Here is a 12,483-nt window from a genome sequence, read left to right as displayed (position 1 = left end):
ACTTTAAATGAAGTAAAACTGGAGCCATGGGCATGTCGCAATGCTGTGTGTCATTGAAAGCATTAAATGTACCAAGAGAGCGATGGTACCATTATCTTTAACTTAGTGGAGATAATGAGATACTCAAGTGTTAGAAATAGGTAGGAAATACTGACAACTTGAATACAGTGGTGAAAGATGTTTTCTTATATTTCCTGTTAATATATTTTAGATATAGTGGTTCCCTCTTATAGTTTTATTAAAAGGATACTGTGTTTAGATATTTTTAAGTAATTTAGTTTTTGTGGACTCACATGATAATTTAATCATCTTTTATAAAAAAGGCATTTGAAATGGAAAAAAAAACTAAAACTTTTCAGATGTTCACATTATATGCCATGCCATTTGCTTAACACTTTATATCTAATTTAATCCTCACTTCAAAACAACCTTATAGAGTGATTAATATCCTCATTTAATGATGTGTAAAAAAGTTGTTCAAGGGCTCTAAACTAGGATAACTCTAAGTTTTAAACAACTAATGTACATGTGGACTTTTATCACTTAGTACCAAGAGACTTCTTTTTATTCCAGTCTCCAGTTGTTTTTTCTTTTTTGTGTGATAGTACGATATTCAGCTGGATATACTACTACCCAGCTAGACAACGTTTTTGCAGGCCCCCTTTCAGCCGTGTGTGGATACATAACCAAATTCTAGCATAAAGTACAAGTTGTGTCTGATTTTTCTAACTACAGGCTGGACTTAGGACGTACTTGCAAGAACAGGGCAGCCATCTTGAACCATAGATAGAAACCATGTTTTGAAAAATGGGAGAAACAAGATATAAGGAAAATTATTCCCCAGCAGTATCAAGCTGGGGAAACAGTCTTAGACAGACTGCCTAGACATTTCTATTTGTTTAAGTTGCTGTATTTTTGTGGATATTTCTATTTTACATTGTGTATGGTGTAACACTTTGTTAAAACAGCCTGCATGACATACTATGACTAACATATAACTAATATATAACATTGTTTATATGTTTCTTGGTAATTATACGTTTGATGTTGAACTTAAAACTTATTCGATCTTTTGATGGTGATCATAAGTTATGAAGTCAGTTTGCTTACAATGCAGAGAAGAATACACAAAGAAATCAAACCTGTTTATCCATTTGAGTTATTATAATTTAAGAACATATTACGATACATGTGATTAAAAACAATAAAATTGTATGTAGTTAAATGTAATGTTATGTAATTATTGCACATTAAGAGACATATCCACTACTGGTGACAGTTGTAATATTAGATAGCATCTCAAAACCACTACTCAGTTATTTAAAACACACACGCAAGACACACGCAAAACAACAAAACAACTATTATACCAAATAAAACAATGAAATAGAAATAATTTCAATAATGAATACATTATATAGTGGAAATTTCATATAAATAATGAATAACCCTTTCTCTAGCACTGCTGCATCCTTTGGCATAAGAAAATGGTGAAATTTGTCTAGGTGCCACCTAGACTACCCAAAAAATAGAAGTACTAGGCAGAAAGTAGGAGCGCATAGAAAGCCCACTACAGATGAAGATTTATTGTGATGAAGATGACTCCAGAACAAAAGTACTGCTAAATGTCATCATGTGAAAATAACTTGTCCTTTTTTTCACACTAACATCTCAATTATCCTTTGTCTAAATTTACTTTAAGAGACTCCCACATTATATTTAGTAATCATTAATTTTAGTATTTGTAATTTTCCAACAATTGAAAAATTAGCATATGCATACCATACATACATAATTTTTTAAAAAATTGTAAGTACTTTCCCTGAAGTTAGATGAGAAAACACTCCTAAGTTGCCCAAATAATGTTATTACATTGAAATTCAGAATTTTTAGTGACTTTAGAAGGGAAATAATTGCAATTAATGTTTCATATTAATGCAGTTAGGTAATTACTAGGTGAATCATAAAGACAGTTTGTGAAAGGTAAAAAGACACTAAGCGATAAGATGGCTATATCATTCTTAGAGGCTATTTTATATTTAAAAGCATTAAGTATGCTAAAATAGGTCTACTGTTTTTAAATGATAAAAGTATGCAATAAAACATATTTGAAAACCATTTCGTAGAGTTACTAACCACATACTATTGATACAAAAACTTGTCATACCTATCTATCTATATTTACATGCATACATGTATAGCTATATTTATACCTAGCTCAGTTGTACTACTGTATGGTGCATTTTTTCTTTTTTAGTACTTCCTAATTAGCTTTTTCTCTTTCTCAATAGGGTCAGACCCAGGTCACAGCACAATTACACATATCTAAGATTCCTGCAACACAAACATGTTATTCTACCTCATTTTTTGATGTTCACATTTTTTCTCTCATTAAGGCTCTGCATGAATCCATATGTCCAGTGTCACATTTCATACTGGATTACTCTATAATTGTCAAAGTGTGACTTCCCAGAAAGGGAAATTACTGTTTTTATAATAAAGCATATTTTATATGTTTTTATAATGAAGTGCCAGGTCTTGCCTCGCACTGTCCATAAATCTGCCCTGGCTTTCTGCCTGATTGCACACTAAGAATCATGCAGAGAAGGCAGAGGCAGAAGCAGTGATTGGTGGGGACAGTTTTCTCAATAGTGTTTCTGCTTTGAAGAATGTGGAAAGCTGAGGGCACTTCTGTATCAGTAGTTTGAAGGAAAAAATTCTTGTTTGACAACTATGGCATGCAATACAAATTCTCATAGTCTGGCTGTTTACAGCAGTTGGTAAAATGTCAGAGTTGCGGTACGTATCAATAGCAAATGATGTATGTGCTATCTTGTTTTGTAAGACTGAAGAAAGAGTGTTACTTTTTCTCCGGTAGGCGATCTGTTATATTTTTTGGTGACTATTTATTTATTGAAAGCTGTTAATGAAAGTCGTTTATAATATGGTTTCCTTTAGAAATTATAATTAAATGAAACATAACACAAATTCTGATATGTACAATCTTACCAGGTGAAGATAAGGCATAGTAATGTGGATATTAAAATCAAAACTTGATTAAACATTGCAGACTGTGTCCGCTGAATGGCTCTGTGTAGATCATTCTAAAATAATACAGAAAAAAATTTGTAAATTTTGATAAATACTAAATATGCATGAGTTTCATTACATTTATTAATATACATTTCATGTCAACTCTCCTGTACATATACATACAATACATGTATTTCAAATGGAAATATAAGCATATTTCCATTTTTGCCTAGATCTAAGTGCCACTTACTAAAGCTTGCATAGTATAAAGATATTGGTATAGGAAGATGACGAAAGCACTAAATTTCAGTTTACTTGCATTACAGACATCTGAACAGGTGTTGCACTTACTCCCCCAAACCCCTACATGTTAAGCGTGATCTCTTATGGAAAATCCTAATTTCAAAAGATCAGAAAATAGTATGTTTAATTAAGGAAGAGGGAATAGATGAGTGAAACTACAAACAAAGCTCATTAGCAGGAAAATTAACATCAATTAGCCCAGACAGTTTATCTTGAAAAGAAAAAAAAATAAAATAGCCAATAAACAATTTTTTTCTAAGTTTAATTTCTTTAGCATTATGATAAGTGTCAATTCAAGATATACTATACTTTTTTATCTTTCCAATAGCAAACAGTAAAAAATAATTTTTAGTGTTGTTTAAGGTGCAAAAGTGAACACTCACATACACTACCCCTCAGGTACAATGTTATAAATTTCTAGAAGGCAATTTGGTAATATAAGTCATAACTCAGAAATACATCCTATTTCAAGCATTAAATCATTACGTATTTACTCAAAAATATAATTTCAAAAACTTAACCACATGAAAGTCGTATGAAATGGGCACCAATATTTATGTTCATCTTTATTATAAAATTAAAATACTTAGTAAATGAAATAATGAATGTTCATAAATGTTAAAATAACTTAAATATGCAATACAAAAAATTGTTACATAAATTGATATCTACATAAATTTAGCCAACTCCATTCAAACTGATTTGAAAAATAATTTTTAATAACATAAGAACTAGTCCACTACATACCAGTATATGACAAAAAATTCCAATTATACATTCAAACATACAGTCTTATTCCATGTATGATATGTGTGCATATTTTTGCATACAAAATATTAGAAGGATATAAATTATTACTAGTGTTTAGTCTATGTGGTAGATTGACGGATTTTTGTAATTTGTATCATTTTTGTCTCAATTTTAAATAATAAACTTTTAGTCTTACATCAGTATAGCACGATATAACTAACTTCACCAATAAAAATATCTAAATGAGCCATTATTTGTTTACCACTCATTTTGTCTACCACTCATTTAACCGGAACTGTTATGAAGACAAATAACGAAGTTGATTGATTGGGATTTCATCTCTCACCCTTTAGCTTCTAATGGCAGAGTTATTAATGAACAGAAAAGCAAATACAAGTTTAGCATCTGGCGAAAAGAGATGTGGAAATAAAATGGAAAATGAATCTTAAATTAATATTGCAAAACAGGCTTTTTACTGTCAATATTTGTCTAATGTATCCTGTCTTGTTTGCGTTATTTTTTTCCAACAACTAATAACACAGAAATTAACGAATAAGTTTTTTTTCTGGTGTATTTTTATTCATTAGCAATTTAGGCAATCTATATTTAGTCAAACAGTATTTCATCGGGGCAATTAAGACAGCCCAATGTTTCTGCAAATCATTTCACAGGCCACACTCTCCCACCCTTTGGCCATATATTTTCATAGGACTCCAGTGGTTACTTGATATAAATGTTTAGAAACATTCATTTAGTTGTGAATACTAAAATGTTATCCAAATACTCCTTTTGGCCAAAACTTTAGTCATAATGTCAGTTTAAAACCCATTTAAATGGAAAATAAGTTTGCCTCCAAACAAGTATAATTTTCAACGCAGTAAAATTAATAATATTGAGCCCTTACTTTGTTGTGCCAGATAAAATACTATACACACATATTATGCATATGTATGTGTGTACATTTTGTATATATGTATGTATATATAATTTCATTTGATTATCACAGCAAACTTGTAGGTGCTTTTCTTTGCAGATGAAGATAATAGCAGAGAAGTTAGATCATTTGCCCATCACATTGTTCAGTATATAGTGAACATGTGTTAACATTTGTGGTATGAATGACTCAATGGCAATGCCTTACAGCTAGCTTTGAAGTACTAAAGCCTGTGGTAAAAATGTTTTGGTCATAGTTATAAACCATGCCACCAAGCAGGGTTAGCCTTGGGCAAAATGCAACAGTGGCACAGCTCTGAGTTCTCCATCTTTTATTCTACCTGTTGCTTCCTTGTCTCCTAATGTCCCACTCACAACCCCGCTCAAGTAAATCCAGAAGGATGACTCCAAATGAGGGGCTTCTGGCTCCCAAATAGAATCTTAGAAAACCCCACAGATGTTCACTGAATATGAGACTATCTATAATTAAGAGCAGTTTGACTAAAGCACTTACCTGAGCCCTCAAAAGCCAGGAGTCCCATTATACATCAACAAACTGCCTTGGGAGGGAAGGATATTTGTACTCTGAAGATTGGCTAAGTGGTTGAACCAGTCCAAACACCAATAAGGTTTTTAGTGACATTGAGAAATTCTGAACCATTTTTGTTTACCAGTCATAGGACCCTACAAAGGTAGCAACTTGGCAATATGGACATTTAACAAGTTTTCATTCTGATTAAGATAGAGCAGACTGGTCATTTAAGGTCTGTTAACTTTCAAATTTACACTATGTATCATTTTATTTAACAGTATTTTACCAAAATGACTCATTAAAAAAAACATTTAAATGAAACAATTTACTATGACCCTAAATTAATTTAAAAGAAGTTTAAAAATGAAACACTTGGAAATTTAATTACAGCTTAATTAATTCCAATAGTATGAGTTATACATTATGAGAGAATGCAAATGAGAAAGTTCAAGACTAGATCCCAAATTCTCTCTGTTTAATCTAAACATTGAAAATAAGAAATGGTTTAAAAATCTTTTCATATTTGCACTTCACTTCTATACTTACAATCATATTTTCCAAGGCATGTTTGGCAAGCCAACAGTTCAGAAAGACTGGGACAAATAGATTCCTTAAGGAAGGCCAGAATATCTGGAAGACAAACCAAAACTAGACTTTTATCTCAAAGCAATAAATCATACCCAGTATACTAAAAAGAAATAGAAAAAAGTTGTTAAAGACAGTGTAATAATTTAAATATGACAAATAATGTAAACTCACTGTTAATAAAATGCAAGGAATTGATACGTTCTTTCATTCATTGTCTAAATCTTTCTTAGGGAAATTATTGCAGAAGCAAAAAGAAAATGATAAGCTTTCACCAGATGGCAGGTATCTATGCTAATTCTATCACTAAATCTTTTAGTGTGATGGTTTGTAATAGACATTGGCTTTCTTTTCTCTGTAACTTGAGGTATTAAGTAGGAACAAAGAGGAAAGGCACTCTCTTTTTATAATACTGCCTCTTACCCTCCTTATAAAATTACTCTCTTGTAATGTTATAAAAATATGTTAAACCACTTTAAGTGACATTGGGGAGCTATGTTCAATCAGAATTATATTTAGTTAACCTGTCATTTAATCTAGTTCCAGTTGCTTCTCTAGATAAATCACTCAAATTAAAATAATTATCAGAAGAGAGCAACAGCTCCAGGTAATATCTACTTATTTTCAAAATCCTCCAAATAAAATTCAAATAAAGTGTTACAAAGGATAATCCCAACAGACATTATTATAACTTTATTAAATTGCGATTAAAATATAGTTTTGCAAAAGGAAAGTGTTGAGTGACATATTTATGGGACTGTAGTGGAATAGGATCATCATGGAACTGATAACACAGAGCAGTTTGAAAAGAAGCAAAATGTTAGGTGTCTGACCTTTTGGCAATCTCCTTACTAAAAACAGAACTAGACTTAATAAATCTTGTGGTTAAACCACAGATAAATATTTTCAACATATGAGAAAATTTTGTAAATATTTTTCCAATTGGCTTATTTTTTTAAAAAAATCCACAATATAAACAATAAGTGGATAAGTAATTTCTAGTAATTTTAAACAACAATGACATTTGTCAAATGGCATCCCCAGAGCATATATCTCTTTAAAATATTTTACTTTGCTATTGTACTAAATCATTAGTTTCCATTTAGTTACACAACACGATCCAACCAATTTTATCTTGTTCCTTAGTATCATGATTCTAACCAAAGTCTAAATCCATTTATCTTAGCTATCATATTTAACAGTATCTAGGTTTAAAGATTTTACTTAAGTCTAATTATAAAAGTGTTTTTTAAGGTTCTTTTAGGACTTACTGAGATAATGAAGGGAACCGCATTAATTATTTCCAAGATGAAGGGTATTCGTAAAATCTGTTCCCAGATGTTTCCCTTCCAAGAAAGAATGAATAAAAACGAAAGTCAATTATACTGCATCCTATTAAGGGGGCAAAAAGACAGCACTTAGAATTTCTCTAGCAATAAGGATGCTTCCATTAACAGAATACTGAATATTATATAGAGATGTAGCAATGACTTTTAGAGATTATTTTTCTTAGTGTAATTGTGCTCTCTCAATTTTGTAAGTTTAAGAAGTAAAACAAATGTTTGTAGAAACCACGAATATTGCACATAACATTTTTTATCAAGTAATATGTCATGGAAGAAAAGTTACTAGTAAAAATAAAACATTAACAAAACCTACAGTCAATTAAAAAGTGACAATTTGAAGTTTTACTTACTATAATAATGATATTCACTAACCATCAAGTATATTAGTTTGTGAAACATACCCTTGTTAACAATCATTGGTATTAAAATTGTTTTCACTTTAATACAATTTAAAGGAAGGACTTTTTCAATCATTTAGACTCTAATCTCCCTAACCTCATAATACAAACATATTAAACAGGACTGAGTATATAATTTGCAGGACCCAGTGCAAAATGAAAAATATGAGGCCTCCTAATAAGAAATTAACAATTTCAAGAAGGTAACATTAGAACATTCAACTAATCACCAGGACCTTCTGGTTGTGGAACCCTGTGCTGACCCTGCTATTATGCACAGAATATATTTCCATGAAGCTGACCCTAACATTAAGAGGTCACCACTGAAACTTTCTTGATTGGTGTCTGATGATAATGAGCACAGACTTTCCTAAAGCAGTTTATTCTTCTATGAAGAGATCTATGTATTAGAAAGGCAATTTGAAATCTGCTATCCCTGTAATCTCCAATTATCCATTATAACACTGACTATAAAACTGGGACTCTTTCTTAATTTTCCTTCAGGCTCCAAAGGCTTAAAAACTACATTGATGGAATATACTTGCACATCCCAAAGTAAAGTTGTAGAGCAGCTATTGTCTCTATATACTAAGAAATTAAGTAATAGGTTTTGTGAGCATAGTTTATCACCTTCATCCAGGCTATATAAAAACAGTAAAGGAGTGAGAAGTTAGAAGAAAGGGAAGCAATGAGAATGCCTCCTTAGAGAGACGTTACAGGTGCTGTGGTGCATCTCATCACCTCAAGTTAAGTGAAAAGGGCTCTAGGGAACCAAACCACTTAACTTGGCTCCAACATGGAGACTGTATTTGGCTACTGCCCAAAACTTTTTAAAATGAAGAGATCAAAGAAAAAGATGACTGGCTAAGAGCAGGACACAATCCCTCCAATTTTAAGGCAAAAGTGCCTATTTTCTGGGAACCAGATATAAACCCTAAAGAATGGAACCTATAGTCATTTAAAAATGGTTTACACTCAATAAGACTGTGTAGCTGAAGGTGAAATGGGACTTCAACAGATGGTGGGCCTGAGAAGCCCAAGGTCTGTGTCAGAGCCCTAGTGGCTAGCCTGACACACTGAGGCCTCCAGGAAATGCAAAGGCTCCAGATAGGCCACAAAAGCTTTACATGGGAGAAAGGGCCAGAGCTTGTGTCTGCCATGAGGAACAACCAAACACCAGACAATAACTGTGCCAGTCAGGCAACTTCAACCCAGAAACTGACTGCACTTCATTCCCTGTTTTTCCTCAGCCTTAAAGGGCATCAGATAAGAGAGGAAGCAGAAACAGCAGATAGGCCTCCCATGATAATTCCCTGTGCCATGTAGGTCTGAGTTGAGGACAGGGAGAAGCCATCTTAGAGGAGAATTTTAAATGTTTGCATATATTGAATTTCTTTCTTTCTTTCTTTCTTTCTTTCTTTCTTTCTTTTTTTTTTTTTTTTTTTTTTTGAGATGGAGTCTTGCTCTGTCGCCCAGGCTGGAGTGCAGTGGAGCGATCTCGGCTCACTGCAAGCTCCGCCTCCCGGGTTCACGCCATTCTCCTGCCTCAGCCTCCCAAGTAGCTGGGACTACAGGTACCCACCACCACGCCTGGCTAGTCTTTTTTTTTTTATTTTTTTTTTGTATTTTTATTAGAGACGGGGTTTCACTCTGTTAGCCAGAATGGTCTCGATCTCCTGACCTCATGATCCGCCCGTCTCGGCCTCCCAAAGTGCTGGGATTACAGGCGTGAGCCACCATGCCCTGCCCCTAATTTCTTTTTTCTTTAAGTTTAAAAAATTCTTTTATTATTATTATTATTATTATTATTATTATTATACTTTAAGTTTTAGGGTACATGTAAATACTAAACTGTGATTTGCCGTATGAATGAAAAGACCGGAAAAGCTATAGAACCTCTCTGAGATGTCATCTGATTAGCATGGATCAGACAGAGGATGCATGGTTTTGAAGAAGTGTAGAAAAACTGGTCTTTTCCTACTACCACTGAATCAGGACTATTTAACAAAAGAGTTACAACTAGTCATAGTTATGCCATGTTTTTTTTTTTAATTGTGCAGGTGAATAATATCATTTCTTTCATCAGTTTTTACACGGCATCATTTCCAGAATGTTATCCTTTGCCTTTCTCTTCCATTATTGTATTTTCACTTTTCATTTTATATTTTTCTTTGGTATCAATGATTGTCCATGAGAAGAGATTGATCTGAGTAGCAAGAAAGGAGGGTTATGGGACCAGTTGCTACTGGTGATATGGAAGGCTATTTCTGTTAATACCCAGCAAAATTTGTATGAACTGTGGCACATTGTATAATTCAGTTCACATAAACAAAAATCTTTTATCTCTCATGTCTCTCTTCTCTTCATTTCCATTTATAACACATTAGCCTTTTATGATTTTTATTTAATTATCTGTCTAGGTTGGATTTGTTTCCGATTTTTCTTCCACATTAAAGCCAGAAGAATCTTTCTAAAATGCCAAATCCCCATTGCCAACATAATAAAATCCAAACTCATCACTGTATTATATGAAATTTCACAATTTGAACTCTGGCTACTAGCTTGGCTTGTAATTTTGATATTTCTATTCCTATCCTGAACTCAACCAAAGATTCATCCACACTGAATTTTATATCCATTTCTGAACAAGCTAGGCTACTTTATGCTTGTAGACCTTTGCCACATCTGTCCCTCTGGCTGGAATATTACACCTCCACACTTTCAATACTAATCTCCTTGGCAAGCATTTGTAACATTTCAGTGAACTAATTTTTTAAAATGCTTATTGGGGCTCAATTAATATCATGAATGAGTAAATGATACTCCCAGCTATTTCATACATACTCTTCCCCTTCTTTGATATAGTTATTTTATTTTTGGAGCTTAAATATTTACATTTCTTTCCATTGGATCCAAATGATCTCATTTGAAAGAATGATATTGTTTAAAACCTTTATACTTAAAGTAATCATGTAGAAATGATTAAACTTGTAACTGCAGAGCCAATTGAAATTTTCTGGAGGAAAGTATTCAAGAGTTCTTGTATATATACCCATGTTAAGTAATTTCATCCATGTTTCAGCTTCAACTTATAATCACTAATAAGCTAATGACTTCCAATATTGTATCAATAGCTCGAATCAATATTTTATCTCTTGAGATTCTGACTCGGATCAACTGCTTAAACCACTGCTTCACATCAATGCCTCAAAAGCACTTTATATATGGTATGTCTAAAGCAAAACTTATGATTTGTTTCCTGACTTATCTCCCAGTAACACAAACCAAAAATCTTGGAGAAACTTTTTACATTTTTCTTTCACACTATACTATACTTATAATTATACTATAATTTATCAATAAGACCTACTAATTTGTAAATAGATCTTGAGATTTTCTAGTTTTTATTTCAGCTCATTTCTCACTTTTTGACTTGTTAAGCCTAATTAGCCACCATCCCATCATTCTTGCCCCATTCCAATTCACCTACTGCACTATTACCAATCCCCTGCACCTTTACGCCAGACCAGGCCTACTCTTCAGAGCTATTCAGATACTTACACAACAAAGACAAAAATGTGATTATATCATACAAGGCACTATTTCATTTGTCTCTTGTTGACTTCTCTAACCTTATTTTAAAGATCATTCCTTCCATCGACGGAATATATAAAGTATATTCACTGCTTAGAACATGCCTTAAGTATACTTTTGTATGTAACTCTTCAAGAGGCTTGGAAAAGCTTTACCTTTCTTTACAACTTCACTTTGCCAAGTTAACTCATATCTGCCTTTCAGCTCTCAACCGAAATCTGGGTTTTTAGAGACTTTCCTTGCCCCTTCATCACGTACCCTCTAGGCAGGATCTGACCCCCACATTAGGCTTCTTGATCCTCCATCAATTTCTTTCACATTATTTTTCTTCAGTTTGTATTTATATACTTAATACATTACAAAACTTTAAACTCTGTGAGGTCAAGATCAGGATCAGTGTATTTCAGGATTGCATGCTCTGCTCCTAGTGCAGTGCTTGACCATCTGAATCTCCTAAATAAAAACTGTTGGTACATTACGTCAACCATGAGTTGTTGATTCACACCACATGTATGCATATATATGTGTGTTTGTGTGAGTTTTGTGACACATGAATGAACTTCCCACAGAGGCCTAATTTTCATGGTCTAAAATTGTACAGTGGGGCAATGTATTTATCGCTAAAAATAAATGCATCTCTTTTCAGTTATATGCATTGAGTTTAATTCTAAGATTTCAGGTTGTCTTCTGCACTATGAGATACATCCATAAATTATCTTTCTTAAAAATAGCTAATGGAACATAAATATAGAAAGGATCCACAAGTTTCATTGGCCAAAAAGGTGCCCCAATAAGCCTAAATCACAAAAACCTAAGGATAAATGCTAGTATGGTGAAAAAAAGCATGCTTTCATACAATGTCACTATGTAAGAAAAGTAAGAAATAAAATTGAAAGGCAAGCACAATGCCTTTCAAAATTATATTAAATACATTTTTCATTTAATCTTATTTTCATGAAAGAGATTAAAAGCATTATTCTTCTTCCAAAAAGTAACTTCTTTAGTTTCT

General features: G+C 32.7%; 1 protein-coding gene and 1 long non-coding RNA gene across 6 annotated transcripts in view; one reads left to right on the top strand and one right to left on the bottom strand.

The window, feature by feature from the left end:
• Positions 1 to 12,483, bottom strand: part of KCNT2 (potassium sodium-activated channel subfamily T member 2) — a 398,329-nt gene that overhangs the window by 244,447 nt on the left and 141,399 nt on the right. For 4 of the 5 annotated variants that reach the window (XM_055233859.2, XM_055233861.2, XM_055233863.2 and 1 more), the window contains exons 6-8: positions 7,408 to 7,482; positions 6,098 to 6,181; positions 3,010 to 3,104 (exon numbers count right to left, since the gene is read on the bottom strand). In XM_055233859.2, the coding sequence (XP_055089834.1) occupies positions 3,010 to 3,104; positions 6,098 to 6,181; positions 7,408 to 7,482 (254 nt within the window). Of the gene's footprint in view, positions 1 to 3,009; positions 3,105 to 6,097; positions 6,200 to 7,407; positions 7,483 to 12,483 lie in introns of all 5 variants that reach the window. The other variant, XM_055233862.2, reaches the window with a different exon arrangement.
• Positions 1 to 12,483, top strand: part of LOC134731969 (uncharacterized) — a 156,136-nt gene that overhangs the window by 79,148 nt on the left and 64,505 nt on the right. The gene's annotated exons all lie outside the window — the stretch shown is intronic.

This window comes from Symphalangus syndactylus, chromosome 19 (assembly GCF_028878055.3).
Source record: "Symphalangus syndactylus isolate Jambi chromosome 19, NHGRI_mSymSyn1-v2.1_pri, whole genome shotgun sequence".
Taxonomy (NCBI): domain Eukaryota; kingdom Metazoa; phylum Chordata; class Mammalia; order Primates; family Hylobatidae; genus Symphalangus; species Symphalangus syndactylus.
This window is presented reverse-complemented; position numbering and strand designations above follow the sequence as displayed.